The 20,342-nt window shown below is 39.1% G+C and overlaps 1 protein-coding gene across 1 annotated transcript in view; it reads right to left on the reverse strand.

Moving 5' to 3' along the window:
- myom3 (myomesin 3) overlaps positions 1-11,194 on the reverse strand; it is a 74,569-nt gene extending 63,375 nt beyond the window's left edge. Inside the window, exons 1-3 of the mRNA XM_040030400.1 lie at positions 10,159-11,194; positions 7,352-7,478; positions 20-124 (exon numbers count right to left, since the gene is read on the reverse strand). Of these exons, the coding sequence (XP_039886334.1) occupies positions 20-124; positions 7,352-7,458 (212 nt within the window). The 5' untranslated portion in view covers positions 7,459-7,478; positions 10,159-11,194. The remainder of the gene's footprint in view (positions 1-19; positions 125-7,351; positions 7,479-10,158) is intronic.
- Positions 11,195-20,342: the final 9,148 nt, after the last annotated feature.

A 20,342-nucleotide genomic window follows, 5' to 3' on the forward strand; every position in this document is an offset into this window, starting at 1 on the left:
GAGCTGTTTTGTGCCTCACCATGTCCTGTGCCGAGGGAAGTTGTCCATGTCGAGGACCTCTTTGACTGACATGACATCACCGGGTATGATAGGAAAGACACCTGAATAGGAAGCCTCCTCATCGCTGTGACATCCAAAGTGTTGTGGAGGACAAAAAAATAAAATAAAATAAATAAAACAAAGCATGATTAACATGCATCTTGCAAATCATCAAACGACACACAAAGGTGACAGATTACAAAATAGATATCTTCCCTTGTCATCCTTCACAGTTATCTATTCTGCTGATAGAAGGATATTAGCACGCCTATTAACTTTGTCACGGATTATGACACAATATCCAATTTGTTGTTCATCAGGCCATTATTCTCCTCTGCCACTAGAAAGCAGCACTGCCTCTAATATCCTCCAGCTGAGAAGCACAGGAGGCCGTGCATCAGAGAGTGCTTCGGTTAATGTAGGCAAATACAAAGTACATGAGGGTTCATTTATTCAGGCGCTCCAGGGATTCACTTTAAAGCAGGCAACTCTTATCTCAGTTAAGAAAACAACTTTTATGCATCTTTTCTGGTTCCTGTTGTGAAGATGTAGCGAGGTAAACAATGGCAAACCAAAAATCAAACAAGACAAAGGAAACTGCAAAGAAAATAAATCCATCACAGGCAGAACTTCTTTGAAACACATCCTCTGTAATGTTTGTCACACTAATATACCCTCTGTCACTCTGCAGCTCTGGGGTAAACCCAAAGCGTGGTTCATAGGATGGTGTAGCATGTTTGTCACTATTCAGTTTATACTACTCCTGTGTTGTCAGTAGTATTACTGTGCAAGCTGCTAAATTGGATTCGCTACTATTTTAAATGGGAAATACAAAATACTGCTTTGTTAAAACATATTTTAATTTTAGCTATGACCCTGTGGCAATGGGATACGAGCTAAAAACAGGATATTAAACACAGTGGTAGGGCTGAAACAGTCGTGTCTTCAGGTTCTTGTCTGTGGGCAGTAAAATGTGCAGTGTTTGCAGAATTGTAGCCTTGTGCTTTATGCGATTATTCAACTAGCTTCATCCCATGTGGGGTTTGAAAACCCTAATATAGCCATTCGAGCAGAGCAGCATGCGACCTCTTTTCTCCTCGAGTGTGAGAAATGTCATAACTGCAATCAGCTGCTGCTTCTGCTCTGTCAGTGTTCCCCTTTTCATCACTGGTGTACAAACACATGTTATTATTGTGTTTGTCATCAAGAGGAACTGCGGTTGGTGACGTTAAGCTCATGCAAATGTATAGGCGAGTTTATTGGATTGTTTATGACACGGTCACAGCCATTTGAAAGTTTTACTGGTCACTATAGTGACCAGTAAAACTTCAGGCTCTACAGTATGTTTGATTCAGGTGATGGTTTGGCTGTTTGAGCTACATTTAGTGAGGTGGAATATACCAGATGAACTAAACATAAACTGCAGTCACTGGTCACATACAGGAGAGTGTAAATATTGATGCACTGCCAACACTTCTCCTAGTTACCGCCTAGTTATTGCTTCATCATATACTACTCCACCAACCCCCCCATTTGTTTATATTTTGCTTTCAAGAATTATTTATATATATTTTTTTCTAACACGGTCTTTTACAATAAGTCCTTAGTCTTTCTTACGTTTTTTCAAAAGCCTTCTTTAGACACTGGATGCTTTTCACTCATTTTTGTTTCACTCCTTTTAGCTGTCTCTATTTAACAGACAACGTAGCAAATTTTAAGCCAATTTCAAATCGTGTCTTTAGGCAAAACCGATCATCATTACCTAGCCTAACTTGTTTCCAAATTCTTTAGTTGACTCTATAAAATATCCCAAAAAATAACCTAATTTTACAGATAAAATAGTATTTTTGTCTATTAGCTGATGACTTAACACAGCGGTCCCCAACCTTTTTTGCGCCACGGACCGGTATATGCCCGACAATATTTTCACGGACCGGCCTTTAAGGTGTCGCGGATAAATACAACAAAATAAAACTAGTACCGGTACCGAAAAAAAGAAGATTTATTCATAACACACGTGAAAAGACCCAGGAAAACCGAGTAAACGATAAAAAGATAACAAACTAACGCTGAAAACCGATTAAAAACCCTGAAAACCATACATTTCACACCTGAGCCTCAACTCTCGCGCGGCCCGGTACCAAACGACTCGCGGACCGGTACCGGTCCGAGGCCCGGGGGTTGGGGACCGCTGACTTAACAGATCTCAGCAGCCTGTGCAGTATGTCTGTAAAAATTGAGGAACCTGAATATGTGGAGGACAAAAGAAAAAGCGGTAGGCCTGAAAAACCTATCTACGGTAGATGACCAGCAGGTAGTGTCCTTAAAAACTAAGAAAAATAAAAACCCCAATCAAAACAGGACCTGAGAAATTGGCCTTCCTGGACCTCAACATTATTGAAACAGGGTGGGGTCATCTTGCAAGAGAATGGAACAAAAGTTAGTCAAAATCCAAAATGTAGCGTTGAAACATCCACCAAGATCCATGGAGAACTACACCTACAGACTTAGAGAAAGAAGTTACAAGAAAGCATGGCAAGAGTTCAGGCTGTGTCGACGAAAGAAGGTGTTCATAACAAATAGTGATTTTCCCTGCACATCACTGTAAAAACTCTGTTTTTGCCTTATATGTTTTGCATGTTTCAGTAAACCGCTGCACCTACTTCCCGTTTTTCTAGTAAAGAAAAGACTTTTGCCCAATTATGCAGATATGTACATTTCTGAGCCTACACTGCACCACAAACTCTACATCTGAATTTCCAACATAAAACTGAGTTGACATTATCCACAGTATGTGCACCACCATGGAAGGAAAGAGGCTTTTGTTGTTGTTGCAGTTGTGAAACTGAATAGCACATTTGTAACACGAGAAGCACAAATTTGAGTTTTTTCCTTATCTGAAGACGAGGCTTACTCTTTTAGAATAATTGCAACCTCAGTGAGAGGCTATTTTATAAGTGCGAAGGCTTCCCTTGTTTTTCTTATGTAATGAAAACCTTTTCTTTTTGTTTTTAGGAATATGCATTAGCTTTTTTGGATTCCTGTTAATTAAAAAGCTGCTGCTCTTATTCTTCCTGTGAAGTAGTGTACGTTACTTTACCACAGAGTCCCACTGTAATAAATAAAAATCTCAAAATCTCAAATGCGATGCCAGAACTGTATTTTTATCCACCTGCGTCACACAAACCCCGACCGTTGCTGTTAACATCTAGCCTCAAGCATTGCTTTCAACAAGTCATCTTACAAATGGCAATGCAAATTGACGTGACTTCTCTTTTTCTTTTGTTTGTAATCTGGGAAATTTCCCCATTTCACGGTGCTGAGAGAACAACTTCTGCTTTTGCTTTCCTATAATTGTATTTTCTTTCTATTGTTTGGGTTCCCGTTGAATGTGTGTACCACTGAATAATGTTGTGTGTGTGGCTGGGTAGTACATATATATATGTGTGTGTATATATAGATATATGTATACATGAGGGCGCATATTATCAGGAACTTCCAAATGCATGCAGTAATCCGTGCAGGCCAAAAATGTCATGCCACTGCTGTTGGTTGAAAGAGAGTGGTTGTTCGTTTGTGTTTACAAACAGTGGGCTTCCTCAAAATATTAACTTGGTGTAACTGGAAGGAGGAAATAAAAAAGAGGGAAACTTGATGGAACTGGACGTTCTGTTATCGCTGTTTCATGCATGTCAACATACTGTACAAAGACTGTTTTGTGCTATTCTACAAATATAAAAAAATGAAACCACTGTAGTGAAAACTGTTCCCTTCTCTGGTGTTGGCTAAACCTACCCAGAGGCCACTTTGCTCAATCTAACATGAAGATAAATTTGAGTGTGCTCCCACGAGCATGTTCTAAGTATAAATTTCACCAATGCACCTGCTCCCTCTCATGCTTCTTCTTTTAAACAAAAGGAGACATGACCTCTAAGTTCAGCTGAACTAAGCTAGATGGAATAATTGCTTATTTTCAACTTCCCCGAGGATAAAAAATTGGCCAGTTCCCTTTATTCTGCAATGGAGATTGTAGACCCACAGGTTAGCCTAATTTAATAACTCACTACAGCAAGAGGGGTGCATGAAAATGAAGGCAAATTTGGCTTGAGAGTATGAGTATATGTTGACTTGTACCTGTGTGCCTGCTTTCATTTGTGTTCTGCCATAGTGTAAATGGATAGGCCTACTGCATGTGAGTGTGGGCAGCCAAATGAAAAGAAACAAAAAAAGTTATAAAAAAACCTTTTGAGAAAATTAAAATGAGGCAAATAACAATGAATGAAGAATGAAGTCTTGCAATCTAATCATTACACATGACATGTTTATAGTCGGTTAAAACTTTAACCTTTTAATTTAATTATTTTGAAACTTTAGAGTTTAATAAACCACCTGACAATTTTATTTATAAAATGTTCATTTCCATATATAGCTTTCATTTGTATCATATTTGCTACGTCTTGAATTTGCTTTAAAATGGTTTTTAGGTTTTTCAGGAGAAAAAAATCACATAGTTGTAGACGTCTCAAAAATAAAACTATATTTATTAAATATGATGGACTGGGTGTTCATGGGTTAAACTGAAAGTCAGCCTTGGACCTTGAGATTGTTTTTGGATGTTTGTGTAGCAGGTTAACTGAAAGGTATTCATTTCCTGCTTCAGGTAATTTTCATGCTAACCACAAAGTAGCTGAACTGATGCATCTGTACACACAGGTGTCTTAATTTATCCGTTAGCTCATCCCGCTGTTGTCTCCTTATCATATGATCAAGAGTTTATGTTTAACTTTAGCCTTTAAAACCGGCTGTAGTACAATGTCAAAGGGACTTCTGGTAGAAAAGACTGAAATATAAAACTGTTTGCTTGTGTGCATGTGTTGAGGTCGTTTTTTGATTGAATGTGTCATTGAACCATGTAGTGAATCAGTACTAAAAATGAAATTTACATAAAGGATACATTTGTTTTATAGCAAAGATGCATACGGATGTCCTCTGCTATCAGTAAAGCTGCAAGGAGTCCTCATCTTAACAAGTTGCTCAATCTGTTAATCCTATATCCTGTTTATTTCTTTTTAATACTATACAGAAAGCTGCGTATGGTGCGAGACAGTTCCACCTTTTTCAAATATTAATCAGTTTGCTTCATCGATTTTAAAGCCTCAAGCTGCACTTTCCTATTATAGTGCAGTGAATTTTCTATTGTGATTTTTGTTTAAATTGTCTCTTTCATTTAAAAATAAACGTGCAATAAACAATACTGCACATAAAGTAAAACAGAACTAGTTATTTCTGGAGTTTTGCTTATGAAATTTGAGTTTGAACAGAAGTCTTCATGATATGACAACACAAACATTATGCTTATCAGTTTTCTGTTTTTGTATTCCCTCGAGCTGTTACTGTGAGAGTGATTACGCAGCTTTTTTTAAGCCACTTTTTAGACTCTGAGGTGTCCCAGAGTTAAGAAGAGTTTAACTTAGATCCTGTATAGTAAACAAAAGTACTGTAAAGTTGCTAGTGCTGGCCTTCATAACTGCTTTCGGTCTTTGTGTCATAGAGTGAACAAGGTACTGGAAACATTCCTCTGAGATTTGGCTTGACATGATAGCGTCACACCAAAGCTGCTCTACTGGATTGAGATCTGGTGACTGCGGAGGCCATTTGAGCACAGTGAGCTCATTGTCATGATCAAGAAACCGGTTTGAGATGGTCTGGGCTTTGTGACGTGGCATCTTATCCTGCTCTAAGCAGCCATCCAAAAATGTACACTGTGGTTATAAAGAGATAACTGTGGTAAACACTAACACATTGTTTAGTATTTAAACAATGTGTACAAAAACACCTCTGCAACCAACCCCACCCTGAATATTTCCTCTTTTTTAAATCGTTCTCTGCAAACTGTAGAGATGGTTGTGTGGGAACATCCCAAGTAGATCAGCAGTTTCTAAAATCTAAAATGGGACGATCGTGGCTCAAGAGTTGGCAGTTCGTCTTGTAATCGGAAGGTTGCCGGTTCAAGCCCCGGCTCGGACAGTCCCGGTCATTGTGTCCTTGGGCAAGACACTTCACTCGTTGCCTACTGGTGGTGGTCAGAGGGCCCTGTGGCACCAGTGTCTAGCAGCCTCGCCTCTGTCAGTGCACCCCAGGGCAGCTGTGGCTACAATGTAGCTTGCCATCACCAGTATGATGTGTGAATGGGTGAATGACTGAATGTAGTGTAAAGCACTTTGGAGTCCTTAGGGACTAAGTAAAGCGCTATACAAATAAAGGCCATTTACCAATACTCAGATCAGCCTTTCTGGCATCAACAACCACGCCACATTCAGAGTTACATCATCTTTCTTCCACATTATAATCTTTTGTTTGACTCTCACCAGGTCTTGACCATGTTTGCAGGCCTAAATCCAGCGAGTTGCTTCCATATGATATTTGCAATAATAATCAGTTGAACAGATGCATCTAATGAAGTGAATTTCATGTGTATGCAGTACTTATTGATCACTGATGACAGTAAATTCATGTAAAGGCCACATGTTTGAGTGCGTTTAGTTCATTATATTGATAAGTAGTGGTTTTTAAATGAAAGGGTAAAAGATTATTCCTCCTTATCTGTGCTGTTAGCAAACCCCATGAAAAGACAAAACCAACTCTTGATTATAATGTTTTGACCTCACTAAGCCTGTATTTTCTATTTAAGTAATAAAAATGGAAAATAAATCATATGAAATTATGCACAGAGCAATGCTGAAAGAAACAGTTACTGAACAGTCAAATAATCACCAGAAACAGACCTGTTTTGGTGAGAGCCGTTGTTTTTGATTTTTTTTTCCTTGGGGGACGGTGTGTCGATGTTCCCTAAACACCTTAGGCAACTAGTTGTTTTAGAAGTGTAACAGAAAGCGATTTCTAGCAAAATTATCAGAAGTTCTGATCTGACAGACTTCAAGCTTAACACTGCATTTTTGTGAGCCCCCAGCAATACACCTGCCAAGTTTGAAGTAAATCGAAAGAATAGTTGCAGAGAAAAGCGGAGAACACATACCACACATAACACGAAATAAAGAGGTTCCTGTGTTTATTAGCGAGATGAAGGAACATGCCACTTAGTGTAGCTTGTTGAGATTTTTATAGGTTTTGGGCAACAAAGAAAGCCTTTGGCAGAAAAGAATAAATTGGATCTGATGTCAAAGATAATACCTTAGTTCCTCTTTGGTTGTGGCATTTCCCGAATTTTGTTAAAATGAAGATAAATATTATCAAATTAATTCATTATAAATGGCATGCAGTGATGTTGCTATCACTGTGTGTCTGTTTGCACCTTGACGTGAAGGTCCTCTTCTTGATCTGGGAGGACAGCTGCATGCTGTGAGACATCTGGGACGACTGCTCCTCCTGCTCTCGATGCATCACCATCCTGGTTTCCATGGTAACCCCCCAACCGGCACCTGGGAGGGGAGGGGAAGCTACGAGTGAGCATGCAGAGGTGTGTAGGAGGCAATGTGATTGTCAATAGGAGTCAGTCGAGCACTAAAGGCACTGTAGCCTTAGCCATGAGGGTATCTGTATTAGTAATCAGCAACCTGAAGCTGGGTTTGAAATTGAGTTCAGATTAGTTGCACGATTATGCATATGTTTACAGTGAACACCTTTACCTGTGTGCTTTAAGCTTTTCAAAAGCAATAGATTTATAATGGGAATAATCAGCCCTAAGTTTTAATTGTATATAGAATATTTGTCGTAGTGCTTAAATCTCTTATTGAAGTGACTACAAACAACGAACAAGGTGAAAATAATAATAATTATATTTCTAAATCTACAGCAATCAAAAAAGGTTATCAAACACCCAATACTACTTCGATAAAGGGGTTTCAATCCAATATGTCAATGATACACTTCAGAGAGGAAAGGAAACTGTTCAGAATCCATTTAATACTTCAAAACCGATTAAGCATTTTAATATGTAGCTTTACAAAAACATTTTAAATACTGCTGAAACTACTTTTTTTTTCATTAAGCTGCTGATTATCATAGGCTCTTGTCGTACAGGTCTAGAGACTGAATGGCGACTGTCTAGCAACCTGTGGTTGCTACGGAGAAACATATATTCCCCAACCAGCTGGCAAGTGGTTGCTGGAGGTCTTTTACTGTTGCTAGGCGACATTGCTTTCAAAGAGATAAACTGTGCTGGAGAAGTCGCTGACTTGTCTGCAGACATTCACCAGCTACTCACTAAGTGGTTGTTACCCTTGTAATGCAAACTGGAAACGAAGACTGTTTGCCTTTTGAAATGTTTTGTGACACAACTTTTACTTTGAAGGTGAACGTTCTCTATTTTCTTGTTTTTTGTCACACTTTTTTGTAATTTCACTACAGCTCTGAGGTTAGTTTGCAGGTTCTTGTGTCAGGGTTCCTGGGTCGATGACCCAGCCTTTTCAGTTTTGAATTTTGCCACTGTTTAGTTTTCACATTTTATGTTTTATGTTTGCCCCGGTCTGTGTCCATTATGTTCTGTTCCACTTCCTGTGTGTGATTAGTCAGATTCAGTTCAGCTGTGTTCTCACCTGTCTCTCATCATCATCACTCCTGTGCATTTAAGTCCTTACTTTCCTCCAGTTCATTGTCTTGTCATTGCTGCCGACAATTCTGCATGTGTGTTTTTCCAGTTCAGTTAGCCAGCCAGCCAGCCAGCCATTCAGTCAATCAGTCAGTTTCAGTCTGTTGTATTCCGTTCATCCTGCCTTTGTAATAAACACTGTCCTTATCCTTCATAAATCCTACGTTTAGGTCCTCTCTTCCTTCTCTCCACACTGCGAAGCCCTGACATCTTGCAGACAAGTTAGTACCTTTTATGCAAACTGCAGTTGACCATGGAGATCTGCTAGCAAGAGGTTTTCTTGGTGCTCCACCCAATTTGGCAACGTCCAAAATCACTTGCAAACCGGCCAGGGAATGATCATTTTCCCCCAGCGACTGGGGTTTCTACTGGGCCTCTAACTGGAAATTGAAGCTTTAGTTATTGGGTTAACCTATAAATTGGTAAAATAGAAAAGAAAGCTAAAGAAAAGTGAAAACCTACAATTTTTTTTGTGTGTTGTTCACTGTCCAGCCTACTGTGTTGTGACATGTTGAAATGGTGTGTTATAGTGAATCACCCCCTTTTTTTTCAGCAACTGAGCCTCAGTTGAGCTTGGCCATGGTGTTGCACACACCCTGTCCATCATTAATCATGTGTTTGCTCTGGGGAGGTGAGTGCAGAACGCACCCAACAAACAGAATCAGGTCGTGCCTGAATGATAGCTTCATTCACCCATTCCCAATAGCAGCCACCTGTGTTAGCAATATAAACAAGCGCAGTGTGTTATTTCTTCTCATCTCCTTCAATTGCATTGTGGAAGAGGTTTGGGGAACAGGCTAATACGCTTGCAGGTCAGCTGATTCCCTTGCTGCTTTACTTTATTTTATTTTATTTTAGTTTTTATGCGTCTCACTGCTGCCCAAGGGGAGAGGTTTGTTTGAACACAGAGGATAGTAGGTCAACCTCTGGCACATTGGAATTGATCAATTTCCATGGGGAAGCCTGGATCCCCAGGCCCCTGGAGGGAAAGCAGATAAAGCAAAGTGGCTCTATTTCTATGCACCGTGCAATTTTTTTAAAGTCTCTGGAGTAATGTGAGAGCTCATTTTCTAGGTCTGATGTTAATAATAAAAATCTATCAACCTGAGACAAAACAAGGTAAACGATTCACTGTTTTAAACATTGACGGGAAAGAAATTATACAAATACATCAGGAGCTTGACTTGTGGTCTCCCAGGAGAGTAATTAAAAAGCTACATCCACTAAGGCCATCAAAAGACAAGACAATTAAGAAGTTCAGCTAGCAGAAGAAGCGAGCAAACATTTTCAAGAGAAACAAGAAGAGAAGGGAAACCTTTTTGACAAAGCAAAAACACTAGCAATTAGCTGCTATATGCAAATGTACTGTAGAGGTACAGTGCATGCATTTTACCCAGGCTTAGTGTTATTAGGTACTCTAATTCCTCAGCAACTGATGAACAGCAAAAAAGCCTTGCTTGCTATTTGTGTTAGATCTAGCTAGTGGCTGAGGAAATGGAAATCCCACTCACAGTTTCTCTTGTTGCCAAAGATCTGTAGGACGAATATGTTCCACTTCCTTTTGTCTCCCTGTCTCACTCCTTGAAGATGCTTTTCAGTCTCTCTTTATTGCCTTTGACTGTCTGTCTGTCTTCATCTACTGTACCTCACTCTCTCTATGTCTCTTGAGTAATCAGGGTGACCCTGAACTTGGTGTCCTTCACTGCCAAGTATGTCGACAACACAATGCTGTCTCATTCTTAAGTTGGTAAATATAGACCAATGACACCCCTGTGTATACTGAAACGTGTGTACACACACACACACACACACACACACACACACACACACACTGCCAGATCGATTTAGAAAGATCTTTGTGTACAAGCAGCTAAAAGATGAGACAATAGCTCCCTGTTCAATGAAACCCCAACAGCTGAAAGTAACAGCTGGAACGGCCTCAGGAGAACAACTGGCTGTGGTAATACTACAAACTGCCACTAAAAGAAATATATATTTATTTCAGCCCTCTCAGCACTGTTCCACCTGGGTACAAATGTTAGAAAATTAAAGGCTAAAGCACTGGGGAGGTAGATGCCCGTGGTGAGAGAAGGAAGATCCAAAGAGAACGGGAGAAAGCGAGGAAGAAAGAAATGATAGTTGAAAACAAAAGCAAAAAACAATAAGTAGTATTTGAAAAGGAAACAATCTGTCACATTAACAGTATGACCAGTTAGTCTGTTTTTAAAAAAAAGCAGTTGGTATAATGCAGGCTTCCTGTGTGATTGCTCGTGAATACAGAGCAAAATCTTTCTACTGTTAAAAGGATTGCAATGACTTTTGGTTCAGAAAATGATGATGGTGATGCCCACAGGATGAACCCTAATAATTGTCACCAGCATTTCATAATTTACACACATCCTCAATAGCTTAGCATAAACGGCAGTAACATTTATGGCCCTCTGATGATTAATATACGAGAGTAGCTTCACTTATACTTTCTAGCCCCTCAGTTTGCAATCTGTTTAAAGTAAAATGTTTTAAATCAGCTTTCCTCTGATTGGCTACCCAGTCAGTGTTCATAGAGATGACCATATTAGTGGTATCTGCTTGCAATGACATCAGACAGGGCCAAGAGTTGAAAAAAAAAAAGTTTGAAACTTAACCAAAGCAGTCCGAATCCTGAACTTTTGGCTCACAGGAATACTTGTACATACCTTATCTGTGGGTGTATGTGTACTTTTAATCTCCTTTTAGTCTTTTGTTTTGCTACTTGGAGAATGATAACACGTTCAAGGACGAAACTAATTTGAAACCTGTTACACCGGATTGTGTTTTTGTGGCTGGCTTTAATAATTAGTTCAGTAAACACTGGATATCATAGTTTCAAACTTTCCAGAAGTTTCCTTTCATGATTTGACTTCGAGTTGATCCTCTGCAGCACGACTTTTTTTCACATTCTTTCCTGCCTTTCGTTTGTTGTCTTGGCCACTGTTTCGTCTCATTAAATAAGGCACTGTATTCCCAAGAGTTTATTGGAACTGTGTCTATTCATGTTGCTCTCAAAACTTTTTATCTCTGGAAACATAAACTTGACTGAAATCCACTTTTTGGACATTAAATCTGCAAACAATTTAAAGGAAATTGACATTTTACTATAAGTGGTACAAGATTTTCTTGTGTCTAGTGGTCATTTGACTCACAGAGACTCAAAGCATTCATCGTTTAAGGCCATAGCAGTGTATAAAAGGTTGAGGAGTTATTTATAAGCTTTTAGTTGCCACACCTGCCTCTGGAATATCAGTGCACAATACAAGCTCAGGTTGCCAGGCTTTCTTTTCTCATACATACATGAGCAGTGACCGTCTGACTAAGAATAACTGCTGAGACAAAGCAGCTGAGGGCCATCTTTATTAGTTCCTCTTTCTCTGAAGGAGTCCTCAGCTTTAAGGTTCACCAGGACCATCTAATGTCAGTGCCGTCTTATATTTTTACCATAACTGCAGAACAAAGAAGAGGCCTTTAACGTGTTTTCTTGGATCCTCAGAGAGGCATGAATGATTTAGCACGTTTGTTACAAAATTGCTGAAGTGCTGTCATGCTCAAAAGCTCGATGGGAGCAGCTTGTGTCTGTTTAGTGCCTAATTTATTTAGGCCACTTATGCAGATCAGTTTGTTTGCATGTTCCCAGAGTAATAGCTCTGGGAACATACAGTACAGTCAATTACATTCAATTACTACACGTGCCAGGTTAAACATGTACGGGAAGCCAAGAGGAAATAAATATTTGCAGCACTTTCAGAATGACTTATGTGTTATTAATCATTAATGCTTATTCACAATTCATGCTTGGACTATACTTTTACTTCTTTGAAGTACGAATAAAAGCCCAAATTCGGTGGGGGTGGGGGGTGGGGGGCTCATGGAAATCATATCATTTCATCTGAAGCTCACAAAGCGAGAGGTTGCATTGACGAGAACTGGTATATCCAAGCTGTTTCTTCTGACTGGTCCAGAATATTTTATATGGATCAGTGGTGGCAAAAGGAAAATTAGGAGAAGCTGTATTAACTGATTTAAAGACAATAATTGATCAGAACCTACAATAAGAGCGAAAACTCAAACAACTTCCCAACAACTGACAACCTGAACACAAAAATAGATTAAAATAACCCAAATTTCTTGACTTATCTGATCACAGTAGAAGACTTGGAGAGAATAAGATAGTAGGCACGACACTTGTGAAATGGCTTGAAACTGCAGACTCCTTGCTCTCTACTGCTGCTAAAAAAGTTACCGCAAGCACCAACTAACAGAATACAACTAAACAGATCAGCTTCTTGTCACAGATACATGATCCGTCTTGAGTCCTCTAAGAAGGATGTGATACTCGGTTTGGTGGTGAGTCATCGGCCTTTGTCAACAGGTACCTCATCACAAGCAGACACTTTACAGGTGTGCAGTTGACATTAAAACAAAAGGTGGATGTGGTTTGTGTGACTGAATCACAATGTTGTCTCTAGTTATTATTAGGCAGTTTTTTCAGTTGGACTTGGGAACTTTTTTGAGTAAGACTCTAAAACCTCATATCAGAGAAAGTTCTAGCATACCCCAATCCTGGAGGCCAGGTATTTCTTTCCTTATTTTGCAGTTCATGCTTACAGTAAATCTGGCGTGACCTGAGCCAGAGGCGAGAATATGAAAGGATACGATCCTGCATGGCATTACATTTTTTCATTTGGGGTTGTTCATGTTTTGATAAGCAACAATGTCATGTTATTATTTTCTGATAACATATGATGAATTACTCGGTTTTTAATGCATTTCATCTCATTTAACTGAATATCTCTCATCGTCATGTGATACCATCAGTTTATGTGTCATCATATTTACCTTTTGCGCCCTTGAGCAAATAGCATAGTATGCCGGGCTTAGTAATGAGAAGTTTAGACACATTACACACCGTGCTGACAAGAGGCAATGTGCAAAAATGCACGACACTGTTAGGTTCAGACTGAATGTTCTTCCCAGTGCTCAAAATTAATTTGGTATCAGTTTCAAGACTTTAGTGAGTGTTGTTCCACTGGGAAACTAAATATTACTAAACTTTCTTTGCTATCTTCTCCCCCAGTGTTGATCGGGCCCAGAATAGAACTTAATGGACACCAAAGTCTGCAGGATGATCCATCATTTCCTGGCCTGCCTTGACAGCTGTTTCCATGCCTTTTTCTAATCAAGGGCCCATTAAGAGATCATTAGAATGCAAGAGAGGAAAGGAAGGGGGCGAAGTGATTGGTTCCAATTACATGCAGACTTCTATTTATTAAATGACATGGTCTTGACGAGACGTAGGTGCCCTCTACAAGGGGATGGCAGGAAAAAGGACGCCAGTTGTTGTCAGTCATGTTGTTGTTGGATGTGTCTTTACTTTTAAAAAGGCTTGTCACCACAGAGCCAAAAGATGATCGTCTCTCCTTTATATTTACTAGTTGGCATTAAGTAGGTAGTTTATTAATGCTAAATAAAGCTTGTTTAGCTTTTAGCTCTTCTGAATTGCCACCCAGATCTAATAAAGAGGTCTGCAGGTCTTGCTTTAGCTGATTGGTGAAGTAGTTTAGTGTATGAAAAGCTGAGAGAGAGATTAATGACGGGGTATCACCTTCCTTTACTGCCTCTCAACAGACTGACAACTTACAAGAGCTGACTGATGATCGGTGCTTTCAAGTTGGTGTTAAATGGTAAGTGGACTTTTGAAATCTGTACTTTGCTCGAGTATTTCTTTCTTTTTTTTTTTTTTTTCAACTTTTTACTTTTACTTCCTGCATAAAAAAACCCCAGTACTTTTTACTCCTTACATTTTCATACTTTAGGTTCGTCTATAGTGTTTATGTTCGGGAGTTAAAGTGGGCAGGAAGCTCCTGGTGACTGTAGGACGTGCTTGAAGTACTTTAGCATCTAGCTAGCTCCACAGAAGAGGAGTGAGCATGAAGCTAGTAACAATTTTAAGTAGCAGGTAATTTCAATTTCAACGTTTCTATCAGCTTAACAAACATCAGCAAACACACAAACTGTTTGTGTGCAGTTTGCTGCTGAGTGTGCTGCTAGCTGAAGGTCCAGCTGTTGTGAGACAGCTGTAGGAAGACAGACACACAGGGGAGGAAGTAGAGAGGTTATATTTAAAGGTAAGAGCTGCTTTATAAAATGCAAATGGTCAGAGTTGGGTTTACATCAAATGCAGAGATGAATTTGCATTGAAGCGGATGAGCCTTAGATTAATTTACTGAATTGCAGCTTCATACGGTCTTAGTGTAAGACAGTATAAACAGTAAAGTGTCAGTATAGGGGATGGACATCAGACATCATAGCTTTTAAAACTGCTGACATCGTTTTGAATTCAGTTGTGTAAATCTAATATTAGTATAGCACAAGGTTCATTTACCTTTGTACAAAAATTATTAGTAGGATTCTCCTTCAAGGAGCTACTCTTACTTTCTTACTTTGATTACATTTCAGAGCCTGTACTTTTTCACTTTTTCTTGAGTAAAAACATACGTCAACTTTTAATGGAGTATTTTTAACTCAGGTGTCTGTACTTCTACTTAAGTAAAGAAATTCTGTACTTTTGCTACCTCTGTTCTTTTCTACTCTACCTGAGCACTCAAAGCACTTTTTAAGCCTATTACTATTCTTATGACTCACAAGAACTCATATTTTACAAGAATTAAGGTAGCAATTTACTCTGACATAGGGAAATTAATCAGTGTTGTATTCTTCTTGTATAATCTTTTCTTAAACATTAGATTTTGTCTTTGATGTTTAAGGAACGTAAATAACTGATTTAACTAATAAACAAATGAGCTCTGTGTGAGTAGAGTTTAAAGTTATATTAATCAAAAATACTAATAGAAAAGTGTCTTTATCCAGTAACACAATCCTATCACTGCATATATATATAGAAATAACAAATGGTATACAGTGTACATTATAAAAGTACAGGTCATCGAGAATCAATACATAATCGGCAACTGATCAATTCAGGCAAAAACAAAACATCCGGTCACTAGGGGACAAACTGTATTCCCTCACCAGTTGGTAAGTGCCTGCTGGAGTTCGATGGCTTTCCTTAGATGGTTCCACACCAGAAACCACCTTGTGATTACTTTGGTCACTAGCAAACTGATGTGGTTATTCATAGTGTGCCTTTAAGATACCATACAGTCTGGCCCATCTGGACACTCCTTCTGCTCAGAGGTTGAAATCGGGCTTACGGGATTTAGCCTGGCAGCAAAGGGACGATTGTTAACCTTTTTCATTGTTTATTACTATTGCTGTTGGCTTTTTCTTTCTGCCTCCCACGTCCTGCTATACATGTAGATGCATCTTTGTCCTGTGTATGTATATGCTGGTGACTGCTGTTTTCCTGCTTTGCAATTAAAAGTTCAATAAAAAGAAAAAACAAAGATACCATACACTCTGTAAACAGTTGGCCAATGGTTGGCAAGCTGTGGTGAAACTTGAAAAAGTGCAGCGCAAAAAGGTAAACGGGGAATGTTTGCCTTCAGAGTAAATGTTGTGCCTTACTGCTGCAACCGAGAAATGTTACCAAAAAAAAAATACATCTTTTAGTTTGAGGGTAAAACTTGTTCGCCTTGTAATCGGAAGGTTGCCGGTTCGAGCCCAGGCTTGGACAGTCTCGGTCGTTGTGTCCTTGGGCAAGACACTTCACCCATGTTGCCTACTGGTGGTGGTCAGAGGGCCCGGTGGCGCCAGTGTCCGGCAGCCTCGCCTCTGTCAGTGCGCCCCAGGGTGGCTGTGGCTACAATGTAGCTTGCCATCACCAGTGTGTGAATGTGTGTGTGAATGGGTGGATGACTGGATATGTAAAGCGCTTTGGGGTCCTTAGGGACTAGTAAAGCGCTATATAAATACAGGCCATTTACCATTTACCATTTAAGTTGGCTTCTTCCATGCTAACTATTGGCTAGTGCAGCCATCTACTTGCATGCAAAGTTTTTTGGTGCAGCACAGTATACATCTCTCAACCAATTTCACCTAATAACTGCCACAACTCATACTCATTTTTCTCTAACAATCTGTGGTTGCTTGGTATGTCTGACAACCACTCGCTGGTATGCTTACTGGTCTCTAGGCCTGTGTAACTTAGGCCCAATGCAAAATGGCAAAGATCAATTTAATTCAGCTAAATGGATTTTTATTTGGGTTCAAAGAGCTTCACAGGCATAAAAAATCACTTATTAAAGCAGAAATATATACAAACATAAAAACCATCAGAAATACATGCCTACAGAAGCGCACACATAGACATGTAAATAATACATAGTCAAACATAAAATCATGTCAAGCACAGAAAAATATGAAAACAATCTTAGAAGAAACAAAAGCAGAAGGTCAATATGATATTGATGAAAAATATATCGATAAGCCCTGCATCTACCAGGCTTTTAAATGTGGCTGAACCCAGTTGCTATAGCTGTTGTTATTAATTGTATGGACTGTTTAAATGCCAGATTAAAAGTTTCTTGTTTCAGAGTTTGGGGCCATACTTTAGGAAGGCTGCATCCCAAATCCCCAAGAATATCAAGCTATTTATAGCATTATCTTTGTTAAACATCTTGTTTCCCCTCATTCATTTTCATATTATTGACACACATTGCTTTATGTCTTATATCTGTAAGTAACTGGCAAGTCATACACACTCTCTTGTGTAAAAAGACAAACTATTTTGCAGTCTTTTATTAGCTGAAAGTTTACTTTCTCTCTCTATTATCTCACGAGGATAATGAGAACCTTTAATGAAGGACCTTGAAGATCAGAGTGCAGAGTTATTAGCTATGGGGCATGGATGCATTTCAATAGACCCAGTTAACTCTCTGCACCTTATCAGAAAAGACATAATTAGAAAACAGATGGCCGCATCTGAGATTGGAGGGATGTTGTTAATAGTTTTATGACGAGACCCCCAAACCTATAGCTGTTATGTACGGAGCCCCGCAGGGGACATGGGAGAAAAAAAATTAAGACTGACTTTTTTGCGAGATCTCGCAAAACTAACTCGGGATCTCGCAAAACTTTTGCGAGATCTCGCAAAAGTTGAATTCCAACAATGGCGGCAGCTACTTAGTTGTAATATTACTCTTTCTGGGTCACAAAATACACTTTTAAGATATTTTGAGGCATGAATGTAGTTGTGTAAACGTCAGATACCTGCTCGGTTTACAAGACATCACATATTTGCAAAAGTGCTCCGACGTTTTCGGAGATCTGACACCCACCATCTCGAAGCTAACGGGAGGTCGAGACCAACTACAGCCGGGAGGAACACCGCTTTCCCGGCACATCGTGCCTCGACCTCCCGGTCGGCTTCGAGCTGGCGGCCTCCGAAGAATGCGGCTAAAACCCGAGTTTGTTTTGCGAGATCTCGCAAAAGTTTGTCTTCATTTTTTTTTTCTCCCATGTCCCCTGCGGGGCTCCGTAGTTATGTTCTCTAAGCATCTTCAAATATATTTTCTTCAAATAAGTTTTTCCTCTTTTTGTTGTATCTCTCCAAACTAGAATTTTGCATTGCTTGGTTATACAAAAGATAAATTAGCTGAACATGACCCAAAATAACAGTCATAAAGACTGCTTTGCAAACGAAATATCACAGGAGCTATTAAATATTGAGATCTCTATTAAATACTTTAACAAGGACGTTTAAGGTCATAAATTGAGCATTTTTTGAAAAAAAAATTTTTTTAACGCTAAGCTGTAAAGGCTTGATGGGGCATTATCGTCACTGTGAAGGCGGGTGGGGCAGCATGAACACCAAGTTTGTGAATGCAATAACTAAGAGACAACACAGGATTTTGAAACAAATACCATCGATGAAAATACTAAAAATTTTGGGTGAGTTTGTATCCCAGTGACCTTGAGGTAAAGTTTTTTTGAAATGTTATGAACATGATAGCTCAAGAACGAGGGGAAGTAGGACTTTCAAATTCATGCTATAGGTGCATTTACTACAAATCTCAGTCAAGTTGCAATCCCAGTAACCTGGACATCAAGGTCAGAGGTCAACGTTTCAGAAAATCCCTAGGATTTTCAAATATATACCATACAGTAGGTGCTTTTATTAGGAGGCTGAGGGGGAGCACTGGCATTTTTTTTTTAGAATGAATAATATTGTAATTTATATGAAAAACAATAAGAAAAGAAAAGAATTGTAATCAAGGTGTTTGTTTCTGTAAATACCATCAGCCTTTGAGTTTTCTGGCAATAATTGAAATGGGCAGTTATTTATGCAACTGTCTAACATGGTTGCCTGCATGTTGTCTTAATTTAAGTGGCCCAGGTAGTCAGTCTGTCAGTATATTCATTGATCCAGGGGAGGCACACTCCCTCAACACTGTCTGACACTCAGTGGGTGCAGAAGCATTGGGTTCATCCAAACTGCTATTCCCCATTGCAGGTTCTTTTATAGCTGTAAGACTCGAGGGTTTGCCCTGAGATATCCTATTCAATCTTGTCAGGGCTTGAAAGTGGAGAAAGACGGCTTTCTGACAGACAAACTACTGCTTGTTACTGCTCCTAGTTTCTTTTGTACATCTGTCCAAAGAGGAGCCAGATGGGGAGATGCGGGGCACGAGCTTGAAAGCTTGACAATATGCTCTATGACATGACTTTCTAAACACAACAGATAGAAAAACCCTAATTTCTCAAAGACTTTTTGAAACACCACGGCTACAGTTTAAAATCCTCTTGTTTGCTTTCCTCACTTCTCCACAACACGGTTTATTCTCATGTAGGTTGTTGTCCTACTTTCCTTCCTTTTTCTTTTCTGGGTGTTACCCAGTTTCTTTGTCTCTCGACTACCCACTTACTCTTACACACAAGATCCTTTCACATACATTTCATTGTTGTCGGTCTACTTTAGTTTTTCTTTCTTTCTTTCTTTTTTAATTTTGTTGGAGCAATCTGTGACTCCACTTATTAATCAACCAAAGAAACGGAAAGAGTTTTGAAATATTTGCAAGCCTTGCTCACCTTTGTACGCCCTAACTGGAAAACTGCGATTGTTTTTAATTATTTGTTCCCTATGTAACAACATCCCTAAGGAAATTATGTAAATTTGTAAACCTGGACCTTACTTAGAGTTTCAATCTAAATTATCTGACTTTTGATCTAATTTAGTGCTCAGTTCAGGTAACATACTCATAGTACGTGATTTTAAGATCCATGTAAATGCTGAAAACACTCAACACTGCATTTAATCTATTATTAGACCCAGTTGGCTTCTCTCAAAATGTAAATGAGCCCACCCACCACTTTAAATAAGCCCTGGATTTTTTTCTGAAACTGAACATTTAGCAGTATTACCTGAAAACCCTCTTTTGTCTGATCATTTCTTAATAACACAGCAGTGGGGAATAAATCTCATTGCAGTAGACGTCTTACTGAAAGTGCTGTAACTAATGTATGTAATTCCTTCACTTTTATCTTCAATGCCGTGTGCCAGTAGAGTGCAGAGCAGCTACCTAAACTCTACTCGCACAGAGGTCAATTATCTTGTTAACAGTGTTAAATCATGACTTCATACAACTCTGGATACTGTGGTTTCTCTGAAAAAGAAAGCCTTAAATCAGAAGACCCTTAAAGCAGAGAACCTTTAGTCTGGAGAGGAAATAGCATCGCACTAATGTAAAATATCTTTGTTTAG

This window comes from Simochromis diagramma, unplaced genomic scaffold (genome assembly GCF_900408965.1).
Source record: "Simochromis diagramma unplaced genomic scaffold, fSimDia1.1 OVJJ01000361.1, whole genome shotgun sequence".
In the NCBI taxonomy this organism is placed as follows: domain Eukaryota; kingdom Metazoa; phylum Chordata; class Actinopteri; order Cichliformes; family Cichlidae; genus Simochromis; species Simochromis diagramma.